The 17,336-nt window shown below is 42.2% G+C and overlaps 2 protein-coding genes across 5 annotated transcripts in view; one reads left to right on the top strand and one right to left on the bottom strand.

The window, feature by feature from the left end:
• Positions 1-1,212: 1,212 nt before the first annotated feature.
• Positions 1,213-2,986, top strand: LOC112461417 (ribonuclease H2 subunit A). Its single transcript, XM_025026683.1, has 2 exons — positions 1,213-1,550; positions 1,902-2,986. Exons 1-2 carry the CDS (start codon positions 1,395-1,397, stop codon positions 2,751-2,753), a joined length of 1,008 nt encoding a protein of 335 aa, XP_024882451.1. The 5' UTR covers positions 1,213-1,394; the 3' UTR covers positions 2,754-2,986.
• A 7-nt stretch (positions 2,987-2,993) lies between these two features.
• LOC112461559 overlaps positions 2,994-17,336 on the bottom strand; it is a 186,654-nt gene continuing 172,311 nt past the window's right edge. For all 4 annotated transcript variants that reach the window (XM_025027095.1, XM_025026884.1, XM_025026958.1 and 1 more), the window contains 5 exons: positions 12,629-12,834; positions 10,142-10,277; positions 8,571-8,716; positions 5,943-6,204; positions 2,994-4,761 (listed from right to left, as the gene is read on the bottom strand). In XM_025027095.1, coding sequence (XP_024882863.1) covers positions 4,694-4,761; positions 5,943-6,204; positions 8,571-8,716; positions 10,142-10,277; positions 12,629-12,834 — 818 coding nt within the window. In that variant the 3' untranslated portion in view covers positions 2,994-4,693. The remainder of the gene's footprint in view (positions 4,762-5,942; positions 6,205-8,570; positions 8,717-10,141; positions 10,278-12,628; positions 12,835-17,336) is intronic.

The following is a 17,336-nucleotide window of genomic DNA, read 5'->3' as shown; positions in this document are numbered from 1 at the left end:
TTTACCAGTAGCAGTCTTTATAAAGATCGAAGAAGCTTTAATTAAATTCCTTCCTAGATCACGGACATAAAATTCTAGTAAACCCTCTTCATCTCTAACGCACATATCAAGACAACAACAGTTTGAAATTATGTCGGCAACTAATTTGGGACAATTTTTCAGAACATGTCAGAAGTTATTGCCAATAGCCTATGTATTGTTGATTTTTTCCATCTTCACTTCGACAATGACAAATGGTATCTTCAATCACGCTCATCATTATGGGTGTCTTCTTTATTGTCAGTCCTGCGTGCAATCGATCAAAAATTTATCGTTACAAAAATTGAATACGTATCGTGAAATGTACGTATATTAATCAAATTTTCATGTATATAAGTATAGTAAATGTTTTATGAAAGTCTATTCATACTGTAAATACTTAAAATTTAATGATAAAAATAAATCAAGATATTTTTCGAGAAAAGTTTTAGTTTAAATTAAGAGAAGTAAAGAATATATTTTTTGACGATGTTAGAGAACGATTTCACAAGTGACATTTTTCACGGAGATATGTCGTCTACATGTATAACTTATCAGCGAAATTGATCGGATTTCGAATTAAGAGGAGCTTAAATTTTGTATGCTCGCTTGGTCTCAGCAATTTTTGATTTAGCAGAGAAACGCTCGTGCAGGTATAAAATCCACATGCGAGTATTTTTTTTTTGTAATCTTGCCGTCAAAACATAAACAAGTTTATATATTTTTTTCTCTTTAGGAATTTGTTTGGAATTAAAGGAATCCGATCAGGGTAAACAAATATTTATTAATTTATATATGCATATATGTTATTGAAACAGATATAACTGGGAATAATTAAAGCAATACATCTGCCAGAAAAAAATTAAAATTAAAATTAAATATTTAATACGACAATTTCTCCTCTCTTTCTCACTCTAATATATATATATATATATATATATATATATATATATACTAGAGTGAATTATATATATAAATTCATGTAAAGATTCATGGCACATCCGCACATATGCAATAATTATTTAATTATATGTCTAACACAGTATTGAAACAAGAAAATAAATATTATATCTTTCTTATTCTTTAACCGTTACACACAGTTTACCGGATAAATAAGTTGGCATATTAATATTAATTTTAATATAAATAGCATAATATATAATTTTCAATATTTTTATACATATTAGCAGTGATTAAAAGCTATTTTCGGCTATAAAATTTTAAAAAGCAACATTCGAACACAGACTGTACATTCTATAGAGGTATTCTGGATAGAAATCTGTGTGATGTCTGAAAAAAGACTTGAGGTTATGTTTAGTTAGGTTAGGTTGATTTGTTTCGATCGAGCTTTTACGCCAATGTAAAACTGTAAAAAAATGGACGAAGAAAATGAAAATCCGATAAAAAATGGCAATCGAGAGGAGAAGAAGGATTTGTGCAACGAGGCAATCAATGGCATCGTCCGCAGAGAGGATTTACATCCCTTTTTCGAACGTAGTGACCACAGCGTCAACAAGGTTCACTTTTCGGCGGTAAATATTTTCTGTGCAATATTTTCGTACGAATAAAACGAAAGAAAAGAGAACGTTGATGAAATACGTAATTTTACATATATCTGACAGCCCCGTGACATGTCCTCGAATATAAACGTTGATGTGTTCTGCATATTTTTATAACTGCAACAAATAATTGTACATTTGCATTACACTTTTTTTTGCACTCTAAATATTTTTTGTGCACAATCTCGCATATTTTTACACGTAGAATATTTTCCTGGTGATAATTCGTATATTTTTGCGAGAATTTATCAGAGTAGGAGCAAATATTAAAATGAGAGAGACGTAAGGCTCTAATCGCATTGTTGGCTTATCTATGCGAAACAGGTGCCCCAAATCTGCAGGGACGAGCCATGCCAGCTCGGAGTCGACGAGGCGGGTCGCGGCCCGGTCTTGGGCCCGATGGTATACGGAATCTCGTACTCCCCGTTGTCCCAGAAGCAGCTGCTGGTCGATCTGGGCTGCGCCGATTCCAAGAGCCTGACGGAGAAGAAACGCGACGAGATATTCGACGATATCTGTAAGCATAGGGACAGCATCGGCTGGGCGATCGACGTGATATCGCCCAACGTTATCGCCAACAGCATGTACCGTCGCACCAAGGTCTCGCTCAACGAGGTCTCCATGATGTCGGCTACGAATCTGATACGGGGAGCGATCGAGGCGGGGGTGAACGTCGCCGAGATCTACGTCGACACCGTCGGCAAGCCCGAGTCTTACCAGGCGCGGCTGGAAGGCGTGTTTCCCGGCGTCAAGATAGTCGTGGCGAAGAAGGCCGACGCGACCTATCCGATCGTCAGCGCGGCCAGCATATGCGCCAAGGTGTCGCGCGATCACGCGATACGCGCGTGGCGGTTCCGCGAGGGCGAGGGCATCGCGGCGGAGTACGGCAGCGGCTACCCCACCGATCCGGCGACGAAAAATTGGCTGGCCGCGAACGTGGACCAGGTGTTCGGCTTCCCGCAGCTCGTCCGCTTCAGCTGGTCCACCGCCGAACAGATTCTCGAGTCGAAAGCGTTCACGGTAGAGTGGGAAGAAACGGAGGAGACGGAGACCTCCAACGAGCAGAAGATTCTCAAGTTTTTCGCCAAGTCCCCGACTAAGTCGTCGTTGAACGTTCACGCGAAAAAACATCCATTCTTCACGGAACGCTGCCTGTTCAACGCGACTGTCTTATGATATTTGCTTTATGCTGATTCTCCGTCCCTTCCCGTTGCGGTCGTATAATGGGATTTTAAAGACTCTTAACTTAAGATATATATTTTAATAGGAATTATTATTATATACTTAGCTTTTAATATTCAGCAACAGTTTTTATAATTAATCGGGACATGTAACGAGAAATTCGAAGTAAGAGCCGATTAAACGAACGTTTCGTATCGAAGATGCATAATAAAATATTCAACATATCACTCTCGATTGACTTTCATTACGGTTTTATTAGATCGATGTACAACACATGTCTGGAGAGATTTACGTGATTTACTAAAGAAAATATTTCTGCGGATTAGAGTTTAACGGATTATCCTTTTTCGTAACTTCCGTATTACCAGCGTTTTACCTTGGAACGTTAAATTAAAGACAAGTATATATATATATCGTCCGGCTTACAATTTTATACGTAATATATATGTATATATGTACATATGTACAGAGAGCGTGTGTCCTTACAGCCTACCATAGATAAAAGAGCGTGGCAAGTTTTTTTTAATATTTACGAAAAATCTTCTCTACACACCGTGCCACCGTGATTAATTAACAATTAGGAATGCTTAGCGTGAAAAGTTCGAAAAATCTTTGGTAAACGCACGCTACACAGTCACACACACGTCGTACAATTATTCCTAGGATATTATCTCGTTAACGTACGATTAATAGCGGACTAGATCGTTAAGGGCTACGGTACGGTGACGAACAGAAACGACGATTTGTTTTGTTTGCGTTGCGTCGACTGCCTGGGTTGTATGTACTAGATTCTCGAATCGTGTTTATTTTATTGATTTACAGAGGTGCGCGCACATACACACACGGCGGCGTCACTTATAAGTACAGCATCGCCGTGCGTCGCCCTCGTTTTCTTAACTAAATATCTGCCGTCCGAGGCGAATCGAGGGTGCGCAGCAGTGTACCGACAAATTAATTTCATTGAGAATGAAGCGACATTTCCGGATATGTTTAAGTATCGAAATTTCTCATTAACGATTACGACAAGTGTTCTCGACGAACACTTGAAAGAATAACGATCGAGGATATTTTAAATATTCGCAAGCCGCGCGCACGCTGATGCCGAATTCGGGAATTTGCGGGGGGAAATTTTCTCCGTTTACACAGCTAAATCGTTAATGTTATATTGTCTTGAAACTCAGTAAAGCGCACTTGCGTTCTAGCGTTTCCAGACGCGGCACGGTTAATGAAAATTCAATAAAACGCGCGGACCCGCGCCACGGGTTTGAGAACGGGGGCAGGATACGCGCTAGCCGCACACAGCGGAATATTCACGAGAGACGAGGTGTATGTGTGTAACCCGAAAAGATCGATTTATACACTTTACGCATGAGTCGCCGCGAGCAATGTAAAAAAGTCGCGGCTCCGAATTTTCACCGATAAACTACTGATATCGGTGTTGGCCAGGGCAATCCTTCCCCCCCTGACGAATAGATATTACGAACAACGGAGTTGCGAACGGAACAACGGAGAGTCCGTCGTGTCTTTCGCGCACTGTAGACGTGAGACGTAGGTAATTCGTGTAACGTGAAAATCGAACGACCGAGTCGCCGCAAAATTTCCCGATAATTCTTTTATCGCCCCTGGAGAGAGAGAGAGAAAGAGAAAGAGAGAGATAGAGAGAGAGAGAAGAGAAAGAACCCATCTCGTTCGTTTACAACGAAAACTCCCTCTGAACGTTCGAGTATAAAGTTGTAACGTAGTTTCGATAGTGTGTCGTCTGTCTACGATTATTTACGTGGTCTCTAACTCCACTAATTGCAATTATAAAAAATATAAACAACACGGGTAATTTTATATTACGTAATCATATCGCATTACGGAGGGGGGGGGGCAGGGTTGGCGTTCCACAGGCCTGGGGGATGAGCACGAAGGGCGAGTGGTATCCTCGTTCCTTACCGCAGCATCAGGAGTCCCATGATCACCAGCACCACGCACGGCCCTAACGCTATGCTCCCGCTCGCTGGAAAAGAAAGAAAAAGAGAGGATAAACGTCGCGTTTCCCGAAGGCGCGGGGACATTAAATTTTAGAAAATTACGGAAAAATTCCAAGTTTCGACCTTCGAAGTTGAAGCTCGCGCGGCCAAGTGAATTTGGATAAAACGAATTTTGCGCTTAAGCGAATGCTGTAAAAGAAAAGTGGCCGAATTAAAAGGCGCAGTGACACCCAGAATCCGCGTGTACGCGCGAAATTGGATTCTTAATCTCTCAAATATCGCTCTTCGCGCGCGAGTCCTCCCTCGTGATTCGGCACATGTTAACGAAATTCCCTTCCTTATTCCCTCGGAGCTGTCCCCCGAAGCGGGGTTTTGCGCGAAACGAGTTACGTGTTTACCCTTTGGCTTGCGCGATAGAACTAAAACAGCGTATCGGGGGAGAAACGACGTTGAGTTGCTAAACTATCTGCGCGTCAGGACGGGCCTCGAGTTGCGAGATGTTAACACCGAAAGGGCTGGGATCCATTATTTCGGTCGCTAAGCCCTCCTCACGCGCCCGCAAAGCCTATACTTTTTGCGGACGTGTAATCAATATTGACGACATGAACTTGTGAAAAACGTCAGTTTCCCTTTTATTTTTCACGGAGGCCCGAAAAGCGATTCTTACCCTCCTTTATACGCGCGGGATAGGTAAATGGCTCTTCAAGACGGACCCTCGTTTTCAATCCTGATATTAAAGTAAATAAAACGTCACTTGCGGAAAGTTAATATTTTGATATTAATTTAAAAACATCGCTTTAAACGAATTAATATTTAAACAAACATTTAATTAAAACTCGAATAGTATACGGGGAGGTAAAATTTGCGTCGTTTAATTTTATTTATCAAGCTTTGACCCGCAATTTCTGTTTATTCTCGCATCACGTTTCACGTTAAAATATTGTTAGGGGACATTTAAATGCAAATTAGGTTTATATCTCGAATAATTGAGCTTCAATTTAAAGGGGAAAGAATTTTCCCTTTAAAAATTTTTGATCCATCTCTCTCTTCTACGGAGGGTTAACAAGGGCAGCTAAATTAAAAGACGCGACAAAGAAATCCCGGTGTTCGTGCGGCGGAACAGACATTTCGCCCTTGTCGCTACGTCATCTCCCCCCTCTAGTCAAGGGCCGGCCAGGCGGGGCCGGGGAGAGATTTCTTTTTTTACCTAGGATATGCTCGGCGTGCGTGTGCCCTTGCGCCCTTGTCTCCCTGCTCTCCATTACCGGTATCTTCAGAGGCCTCTCACCCTCTATGCTGAGCTCATTCGATTTCCAATACACGGTATATATCCTCGCCAGGCATTTGATCTTCAAGTCTCCCTTCTTGAAGTGCTTCGAGCGCAGACGGAACTCTAGACCGAGTGTGGAGGTTTCCAGATCGTTCCGGTCCACGACGACGGGGTGGAGCTTCAAGAACTGCTGCTCGACCTAATCGAAGTGAAGAAGCGGGACTGTATATTCTCTCTCTCGACTCTGACCGATGATGACGGTGATGACGGCACGGACGTTCCCTTCGACGTAACGCCCGCGCCGTCAGTAATATTTGCGTGCGCGTAATAGTCATCGTTATTTAAATCTCTTGCGGTAAATTGACGACGTGCCTCTAAAATTTTCATATCTATCTTTTCTGGAAGAATATATCGACGTCGCAGGTATCCTTTCTCATTTCTAAACAGGAATTTTAAACTGGAATTTTAAACAAAAAGACCAAACGAGTGAAAATTAGTGGACCGGTTCACTCAGTTGAAATGTTAAATTGGAATCGGGACAAGATAATGTTCTATTCAATAAGCAAAGATGATATGAGCGCTGCTGAATTTCTAGATACACGAGATTATCTTGAAAAACAATTTTAATGTGATCTTAAGACAGAGATATTATTTTCCTTTTTCTTCAAAAAAATAAAATGTAATAACGTCGTCGGTGCTTATCATCGCAAATTAAATACACTGCATTATCTGTCTAATCTACTTCGTTCCAGGAAAATTGACTCTTGACCTGCGAGTTCCCTGAGAGGCACTATATAAACTTTTAATATCGTTCAGCAGAAGATTGTTATCTCTCTCATTAAATTTTGTTGCAACTTCTGTGACAAAAATTAAGAAGCGCCCTAACATACAACGCTAATTCTTATCACGATAACGGAATTATTCAACGTTTCATTTCTTCGGCCGCGTTTCAACGTTTCCCCACGTTAGACGGCGAATTTCACCTTTTTCACAATTTCGGACGATAAGGATCGGACAACAAACACCGGGCAATAAGGATTATCCCCGAATTATCTAAGATTATCGATTCGAGTACCGATTAAATGTAATCCCAATTTTAATAAGCCGCGAAGTAATGCGAACGCTGCAAAGGCTAATCAGGCAATTTTGAGTGCGCGCGAGCGTCCGCTCGCAACACCCGAAGATTAATTACCCAAGAACCAATTATTTGTTCGCGTGTGAAAAATGAGAAAGTGCGCGCGCCATAGAATGCACTTTGCAAAATTAATCCTCGAGCTTTGTTAGCGCGTAATCGCGGATCAACAAGACATTAGCGGTCACGTCGGTGGTCGCTGCAGAGGTGCGTTATTTTTGCGAAAGAACGAAATTCGCCGCGAAAGGCGAAGAAACTTTTCACAACGCTCAAAAGAGGGGAAGAGGGAAGGGAAGGGAAGAGAGAGAAAGAGGAAACTGTTATGACTTTTCCTCGTCGTGTAGTTATATCAAAGTGCCTTTTACGGACGTAATCTTGTGGCACGTGTATCACGATGTCGGTAAAACATGATGTATTATGAGAAAAAAGTCCTTATTAAGATAGACGTGAAGATTTAACTTTGACACTTGTAGGAACATCTGACGATTATTTTAGCAGCGGAATCCTCGATCCGTGAGAAGTGAAGTGGATTTCGCTTCAGTCAAACATTAATTTAAAACTTAATTATATTAATACACATATAAAAAATTTTATATATAAATATAGGTATATGGTGGTGGAAATAAAAAAATAATGGAATATTGAATCTTCCAATTGACGGGTATAACGGGAGAAAAAGATCAAAGTCCACTTTTTGTCGAAATTGATCCGATCATGTCATCTTATGGCATTTTTAAAAGACTTTCATAATTCTTATCTGTTTTGATCAAGAACAGTTACAATTTATTGGAAATAAAGCCGAAAGATGTAAGCTGTGGAAAAACCATCAGAGTCCAACATACGATATAAACACTAAATAAACACTATACCGATATTCACTGTCAGTACATTTTACAACAGCTTCCTAAGATATCTGATGTCTTGAAACTTAAAATTGCGTTTTTCTCGAAATTACTCCCGGATGGACATTGATCGTTTTTCCCCTGTACCCTTCAACTATTATATCTCGGAAAAAATCGAGATAATAATTGAGCTTATTTTCTTCCTCGGAAAATTGAGAAACAATTGAAATTAGATATGCAACGCATAGAAATACGTTCCTATATTAGTAACGATACAACTAGTTTGAATATTCGCAGATAAGGCCTCTCTTCCTGTAGCTGTAGCTCTTGCTCAACTGCATCGTGCGTGAACGCGCGCGAATCCCTAGACTACTCTAGACGGATTTGTCGGGATCGTGGCTTATCTCGGACGTCGGATGACGTCGCCGCGAAACTTTTACGCTTCCGACAGCCTGAGAAGACATTCACGGTTGCGGTACGCAAGCAGAGAGGGAGGGAGAGAGAGAGAAAGAGAGAAAGGGAGGGAGGGAGGGAGGGAAAGAGAGAGAGAGAGAGAGAGTAAGAGAGACACTTTGCGTCTCGAGCACTCACGGGGTCGCCGTTGATGAACCAGCTGAGCGTGGCATGTGGCTTCGACTTCGCCGAAGTGCAATTGAACCGCACGACGTCGCCGACTTGATAACGATGTTTCCCCGTAACGGGTCGGCCCGTGATAACGGGCTCGTCCTCCGGCAATGCTGGAAAATATGTAGATGCACGTAAAATAATCTGCTGTGACAAAAAGGACGTGATGCTCTTCGATTAGACCCGAGCGACGGGGGCTTTTAACTTGCGCGCGCGCGCGCGCGCGCGCCCGCTCGAATATTTTAACGCAATACCGCTCGAACCGTAATTTTGTTGCGGTGAGCTTAACTTGTTTACGCTTACCGGCGCGGAAATTTTAATGGAGTAACACTTCGCCGTAATCATTGCACTCGATATAACGCATTTAACTTTATATACACTATACATAGGTATATGTATATGAACGTGCGCGGGGGAATGACCGGTTGGCTGGCGCAAAAAACTCTAGCGATCGAGATCTTATCCCCCACGGCAAAGAGAATAAATAATCGAATCCGTTCTGTGGATTAAAAATATTGGATGGAAAATCAGTGGCGGATTCTTATTTAGACTTAAACGGCTTTGGAGGTTCCGCATAGTTGCTGTGGAAAAATCCAACTCAGTCGATATTTCTCGTACGTCGCGATATTATTAATCAAGACTTCAATTTGTGAAGAATGTTGCGCGAGAGCGGTTGGTATAATACTCGAGCTCGGAGTGATTATTGAAAATGAAAGGGCACGGGTGGATTTTACAGCAATAAATTTAATTCAGTTCGTGGGAAAATTGCGATAAATAATTAAACGAATATCGGTTTCGAGTTTGTCAATGAAGGGAAACGCTCCGCGCGCGCGCGCGACGATAATAAGGCAAGATTAACGAAAAACGCTTCGTTAATTCGAGCGAGAGTTATGGTCGAAAGTCCACAGACGCATTATACCGCCGCGGGATAAATCGTCAGTGATTCGTCACCGATCGTAGGTCGATATTTTTGAGGAGGTCGTTCCAGATAACGTTCCCTCTCACAGATCAAAGCCGACGCGACGTTAATTAACTCCTCGCGTTAAGTGGCTTATGAAATCTTCAAAGCCACAAAAGCTAAAATTCCTAATCCCGCGGCGGGAAAATCCTCTCTACTGCTGCTGCTTCTTCTTCTTGAACGGCGCGAAACCGAAATCCCTTCGTTAAATGGCACGTATAAATCTTTGTCTCGGAATTAAACCGCTTCAAGTCATATCTCACACCGGACCGTGATAAATCTCCTTTTTTTTTTCGCGATTTGATTTTAATTCGAACGCGAATAAAATCACGATTAGTCGGACGCAATTTCTTTCTCTTTTCGCCCCCTTTTTCTCGCTCGGCGCGCGATAACAACAACATTTGCCCGCGGATAACGAGAATCGAGGCGAGGAAGAAGACGTCTCTCGCGGGGGGATAAGACGCGAGGCAATATCCCCCAAGTTTGCGGAGGCCCGGATGGCGCGTTATTGCGCGCGATTTCTTCGAACGATAAAACTCTTCTCTTAATTAATACGAGTCCACTCGCCGTCGCTGCTTACCGATTACCATCATATCCGAATGATCGGAGACGGTCTGGAAGGACGGCGCCTCCGCCGAAACCTCGCATCTGTAGCGTCCCGTGCTCATGAGGTTCACGGAACGTAGGACGACCGTTCGTTGACTGGACTCGTGAAGCTGAAAGAGACAAAAGAGGATGGGTCGCGGACATAATAGCCAATTCGTCAAGCTGAAAACTGCCGCGAACCGACTCGGGCAAGATACATGGGGCTAGAAATTAAAATCTTCTCTAATGCAATTTGTTCATTCCATCTAACCGAGAGAAATAGAAAAGAAAGAGGTGGGGAACAAAAAATCACGTGAAATTTCGATCATCTCATATTAGAATTAAACCGCTATTTCCACAAAATGTCCACCCATTAATTCCTTATATCGCGAACGGTAAATTCCGCGCTTCCAACATTAGTTTCCAGGAACGACCCGGATTAAGTGTCTGATTTTTATTTCGCCTCTCTAAATCTCGATGAATGAACGAATGAAATCGAGAGAAAGAGAGAGAGATATATGTATTCGTATATTCGTCTTTTGCGCGAAATGGCGCCTCCCTCCGACAACTTTCGTCGAAATTTCCCCGCTGCCGTAGCCCAGTGAATCACCCATCACCCATTCGAGCACGTACAGAGAAGGCTCGTTCCACCAGCGTAGTTTTCGTACCGCGGGACTGGAATTTTTTCGTATCACTCAATGGCGTGGAAAACCGAGCGAGTGATATAGTCGACGAGGAATTGAAATTATTGGAAATATCATTAACCCAAAAGAGGGAGGACGCGACTATAGGAGAAGGGGGAGGGGGAGTGGCGAAGAAGAGCGACTCCCCCTCGGGATCAATTTGTAATGCGTTATCTTTTGCGTCGGCGACGGCGACGGCGACGACAACGACGACGAAAGGCAATTTTAGACGTGCCCCCGCGACGACGGTCGACGACACGCTTAACGAACAACGTCCCCCAACATTAAATTAGTTTCGCGAAGAACGCGGGAAGGGAGGACGGACGGAGGGAGAGAGAGGGGAGTCGGGTCATCGTCGTCGGCATCCTCGCAATTTTCATCTCCGCGCGGCGGGGCGCGCGCGCATTTCACGATTCATTATACTAATCGATGTAATTATAAACAGCGATAACGACCGGGTAGACCGATAATTTCTAAGGGCGCTCCCGAGCGCCAATCTCGCGCGGTGATTAATGTTAATATTAAGGCTCATTATGACCAAGATCGCGTGCCGGTGCGGTCGCCTCCCGTCTTTGTTTATTCGACGCTCGGCGCGCGTAATGCAGCATTAATCCGACGTCTTGACGTGAATGGAAAGCCATTTCGGCCACGCGCGCGCCCCAAGACGGGGGAATTTCGGTTGTGGGGCCGCTTCCGCATGCGATACTCTATTTATTTATGTACCAGGAAACCCGCGAAGAAGCTCCTGTTGCAGACGTCGCTCATAACTGCGGCAACGTCTCCCGTGGGAGAGACTTCAAACTAGAATTTCGAAAATGTGGCGTTTACAACTTTTATTATTGCCAAGTCTGTGTGTGTGTGTGTGTGTGTGTGTGTGTGTGTGTGGGCGCGCGCGCGCATATGTTTTTATTACCCTTTCCATCGCGCGCGGCTTGCATGTGCACGTTCCCGCGTAGCGAAATTTCTCCCGCTCGTCGATCGCATCGGTCGTATTTTCAAACTAGTTCACAATTTGCCCTCCTATTTGTTTTCCTACCGGGAAAAATATCCCAGAGCGAACGGCGAGACGCGCGATTTGTTTTTAAGCGACACAAATATGAGGGCAGGAGACGCGGGATAGTTACGCCGAGTAAGTACCGGGGAGTCGGGATTTTCCCTCCCCTCGTGATTGACGCGCATTTAAGAATCCAAGTCCGTACGCGCGACCGAAAGTGGGTCAATCATGACGCCACTCCCAGGGGAAAGGAACGCCTCCGCCGGGAACTCTCTCCGACGGAAAACGGCCGGGAATCAAAACACCGTGCACTCTCCCCGGGAGCCCTGTTTCTTTTTCCGGGGGTTTCAATCGTAGGTGCGCGCGTTTAAGGGGCGATTCACGACGATCAATCGGGCCCGCACGTACACACGTCGGGTACGCGAAGCGCGAGATATCGGATAAGGGTTCGACGCGAGAACGAGCGGAGAGTCGTATTCGACCTCGAGAGACCCCGAAGAAATGGCCGAGTCTTATGTACAAGTCACGGATTTTTATGCCGTTTTTATGTCGAACCCTTCCGATTTTGTTCGTCGGAGAGTGCGGAATGTTTGAGGAATGAGGAAAATCTTAGCCCACTTTTTAACGCGATGGAGAGATCATATGACTCCGACATATAGGCCTTGCATAGATTACGAACTTTGATTCATTCTTTCTTGATTCGGCTTTTCGTTGATTCAAGTTTCACGCGAAAAACAAGAGGAAGAGAGACGGGGGCAGGTGTGGGCAAGAGGGAAAGAGATAGAAAATAGTTAACAATCCTTACGACTGCCGTGACACCGGGATGGACGAACTTCAGAGCAGGTGGCTTCTCCTGGGGTACGAATCGGTAGAACTCGTTGCCGTCCTTGTACCACTTGACCGAGTACAGCTTCTCGCCGTCCAGATTAAAGTTGCACTCGAGGCTTACATTTTGCCCGAGCACCGCGTGCTGCGGCACTATCAGGTCCAGCATCCTCAGGCCGTTTGTTTCTGCAACACGGACACAAACAAGAGGCGGATGGTGAGATCGGAGAAAAGATCATGAGAGCGGTATACGCTTTTGTGTTGAACGTTACGCGAATGCGCGCGCGAGGACAACGGGTTTTCAACGGTAAGATCTTGCTTAAGGAAATTAAACTAGACACGGGTAATTGGAGTAACAGTTTTCCCAGCTGTTTTTGTGGAACATTTAATTCTATTGTTGAAAACAAATATCAGGTGGAAGAGTAATAGCAGTGCGCAATTAAAACGGCGGAGGAGAATATACGATATATGTTGACGCATTTCGGAGATTCACGGCGTTCTAATTTAGAATAATTCTTCTCCTCATAAAGATTAATATAAATCAAAGATTCTTTCATTTTCAAAATTAATTTCCTTAAATTTTTTAATCTCTATCATTGTTTGCTTAGATCTTTTTTATTATCTTTTTTATTCCTGGCTTAAAAAATTCGATCAACTTACTGTTAGTGTAAATTTATAACAGTTCATAAAAAAATTACTTAAAACGCTTAAATTAATTAAATCGTTTATTCGATTGTTCAATTAGCCTTCTTTCAAAATAATTTTTGCTATTTTAATGCAATCAAATTATAAGATAATCGCTACTCCAACTTTAATAAATAAAAGGATTTTTATTATACACAGAAAGAGATAAGAAAATTGAATTATTCGATCCAATTATAATTCATATTATGTCATATTATGTCATATTGTGTCAAAGTCAAAAACTTTAATCAAATGCTTTTCAAATAGTGTGAGAATAACAGATGCATCGTCGTTCAAAAATATGTGACGGATCTATAGTACTTCTCTTTTTCGACAACATACTTAAAACTCGAGCGCGTGACCTAGGAAGATCGCGATCCCTTTTCGCGAAATGCACGACGTTCGGGTGATGTCACTTGAAGAGGGAAAGGAGATCAAAGGAGCCGCGAGAGACGCTGCGGCGACGAGGGAGAACGAGAAGCTGCGACACGCGTCTGTCTTTTCTGAGGATGGCTCCAACGATTCGAATCACCGAGAATATTCCGCGAGAATAGTATGTAATCCACCGAAACCTACCGTGTGCTTCTAGGAGAAACAGAGAAAGGGGAAGGGGGGGGAGAGGGAGAGACAATCTGCGGCGAAAGCGTCGACAGAGCCCAAGAGCAGGAGGATGATGACGATAACGTCAGGTAAACAGGTGGTTGCTGCGAACAACGACGACGTCTACGACGTTTATAAACAAGGTATTAATTTCTTGACATGCTCTTGTTCGAGAGCAAGCCGAATTAAATGTTTACTTTGGAATGTGTATCTCTCGCGATTCTATAGTTATCGACGACACTGATTATTATTATTAGGCGAAAAATAGGACATTTCGCTCCATAGTATGAGATATGTATTTTGAAAATAACTCCGTGAGATATTGATTAATGATATTACGAGACTAAACGTTTCATAAATTTTAAATATTGAAGGAAGGAAACTAAAAGTATATCGGTAAAAAATGAATTATTGAGCGAACGTATACGTGTCTATATGTGTGCGTCACAAAAATCTGGAACTCTTATTTCTGTACTTTATTAAGTTATTCCTTTTATAAAGTAGATCTTTTTTGATTAATGAGATAACGTTAATCAATTCATAACTTTTATAATTCTGGTTCTGGTATACAACTGGAGAAGTTAAGTAATGAGAGAAGAGCTTTTTTTTCTTTTTAATTTAATATTCCACAATACAGCGGCTTCTGAGTCACCGTATAAATTTTAATGGGAGACGTCAATAATATGAGCTGCGCGGAGCTGCTTCAAAGCACCCGGCTTGGAATTTCCAGTGCAGCGGGTTAAGTGAAAATGTACTTTTGATTGCCGCCTTTACGGTGGACAGAGGATAAGTACAAGGGATAAGCACAAAGGATAAGCGCAGGGAATAAGTGCGAGCATGGGCGCCGCGCCGGAATTTTTTCCCACCGACTTCCTTGCTTCTCTCCTCATGATTATTATTTCAATTATCTTGCTAATAGCGCACAGTAAAATTTCCCTGCCTCCATAACAAGAGTTTCATGAAAATTATAATGAAGCGGTGAATTTTCCAACCGGACTTTTTTTTCTCCTCTCGTGGAACCGTGGAAAAACCAGGAAGAAGACCGTGTCTCGGCGCCCATGACCGCGCCGTGCAATTTCTGAAACGACAAGGGATAAGAAATAATTCCTGCGCTTCGTTACGTCCGCGCATTGCGAAGACGAGGAAACTGGCTTATAGCTTCCGGCAGGGTGACCATATTTTCCTGCAAGTAGGACAATAGCAACGGTATAAAACCGAGAGACCATCCCCAGAATTGCAAACTCTATTCAATTAAATTATGAGGATTAAAGTTAATTTAACTGATAAATTAAAGAAAAACCTCTCGCCCTCGCCTCTCGCCTTCGTGAACGTAGACAACGGTAGGTATATAAAGTGAAGAATCAATTTTCGGTCTTTTCACACACATTCCCTTTCGCGTTCTTTCTGGAGCCTCTAGACTTCAAGGGCGGAATGTATGTCACTATAGCGAAGTGCAGTCGTATTACGGCAATGCGTGACACGAATAATCGTGGGAGCAGTTGGATCACGTTGCGCGTCGAAACAAACGGTCGAATTCTCACACGCGTGTCCACGCGTATTTACCCGCACAAAGGAAGTGCGTGCTACATTGAGAACCGAGTTATATATCGATACCGTGTCGTCCTTTTTTTCCGTTCCTACTGTTACGTCCCATTTAAAACGAAACTTTCGCTCCAAATGCATTCGCAGAAGCCGCGGTGCTATGGTAAATCGAAATAAAAATAAAATTTGAGATATCAATGTAAGAAATATTGCCTATATTGCAAACGCGGTGCTTAACGTATCCTGAGAACTCATTTAAAAACATCAATAAATAAAATATTGAATCACATTAAGAGAAGATTATATCAGAAAAATAATCAGAAATAATTGCATAAGATTTGAAACATAAGCTCTTTTATAAATAATGTCAGTATGAATTTTTTACATTTTTTCCCCGATCAGTTTTTGAACATTTATAACAAAATTTTTTACATGGCTTCTAATGAGGAACTCGATACTGCATATCAATTATTAACACAAAAATAACTATTGAAAATATTAAAAATTAAACAAATTTATGTTTAACATATAAAAAATATCATACTAAAAGTGCCTTGAAAGATTTGAAAAATATGGCCACATTTCTTGCAATATTTAAAATTTGCACCGCGATAGTGAATCGCAGTAATAAATCGATATGAAAACGTACATTCAATCGAAATGTATTTAAATAGGATAACGAAAACTCAGCACAAAATAGATAGACTTTTTTTATGTCACATCTCAAATTTTTTGTTTCAAGTGCTTCGCTGTATAAAATGCACATCATAAAGAATTACGCATTATTATGTATACAATTTTTACCGTGATGACATAAAAAAATTTCAAGCTTTGTTATAAATGTTCTCAAAAACTGACCGGTGAGAAAAATTTTTAAAAAAATTAACATGCTGACATTTATAAAAGCCTAGAGCTTATGTTTTATAAATTTAAATGTTATGCAATATTCTCAACGTTTTTAATTTTCTTCAAAACCTCCTTAAATAGACGCCATTAATTAGTGTCTTTGATTTTCTGTTGTATTTTTTCCCCCCTCGCTCCAGGAATAGTTGGCCAAATTAGCTGAACCGCTAATTTGCGGCGTCAGAGTTAATGCAATTGTCACGAATGATATTTCCGCGTTTAAACGGGATCGAATACGGTTTCGCTAACGGCATTATCGGTTTTTTGTCAGCAGAAATCTATTCCAATCGTAAACATAATTGATTGCATTATGCTCTCTGTATTCCAGAATTATCCTCGCTCTCGGTTGACATTTCGCTTTTAAGTAGCGACAGACACATTTGACATTCTCGTACATTAAATATATGATTTTTCTCACTGTAATAAGACGATTTAACGAAGATATTCCTTTATAATTCACACTGTTATTAAAACAGAAATAAAATTCGATATTTAAATAGATTTATGACTTTACGACGATGCCAGACCAGTGAAATCCATCGGGCTTGCTCATTCGCGCCGTGGCTTTTTCACGCGAACGAACGCCTCGCAGCGTCGCGACGCGACGCCGAGCAACTTCCTTAATAAATGTCCCCTGCGCCTGTTATTTTATTATAAAACTGCCGGGGCTGTGTGATGAAGCCTCCCCAACCTTTAATATCCGGAGTACGGGGATACGATTCGTCATTTTTTCCCGGCATTCTCGCCGCCGCGACGTCGCCTTGATTTAATATAAAATAATATGAGTGCCCGTACGTTCTCTCTGCGCGCTCGTATAAATTATATTAGCACTTTGTCCAGGCGTGTTTCGACGTATTCGTATAATTTCGCGTTGCGGAACGTAACTCTCGAAATTTAAATGACAAGTGACACGTCTCAATGCGAACCAGCTGTATTTTCGTACATTAAATAATGTACCG

Source organism: Temnothorax curvispinosus, unplaced genomic scaffold (assembly GCF_003070985.1).
Source record: "Temnothorax curvispinosus isolate PA1 unplaced genomic scaffold, ASM307098v1 QBEX01000173.1, whole genome shotgun sequence".
Lineage (NCBI taxonomy): Eukaryota > Metazoa > Arthropoda > Insecta > Hymenoptera > Formicidae > Temnothorax > Temnothorax curvispinosus.
This window is presented reverse-complemented; position numbering and strand designations above follow the sequence as displayed.

Excerpts from the sequence above, each read along its gene's own strand:
- LOC112461417 (XM_025026683.1), top strand. The coding sequence starts at position 1,395 with ATGGACGAAGAAAATGAAAATCCGATAAAAAATGGCAATCGAGAGGAG. Across the intron at positions 1,551-1,901 it reads ACAAGGTTCACTTTTCGGCG|GTGCCCCAAATCTGCAGGGA; the intron begins GTAAATATTTTC and ends TATGCGAAACAG.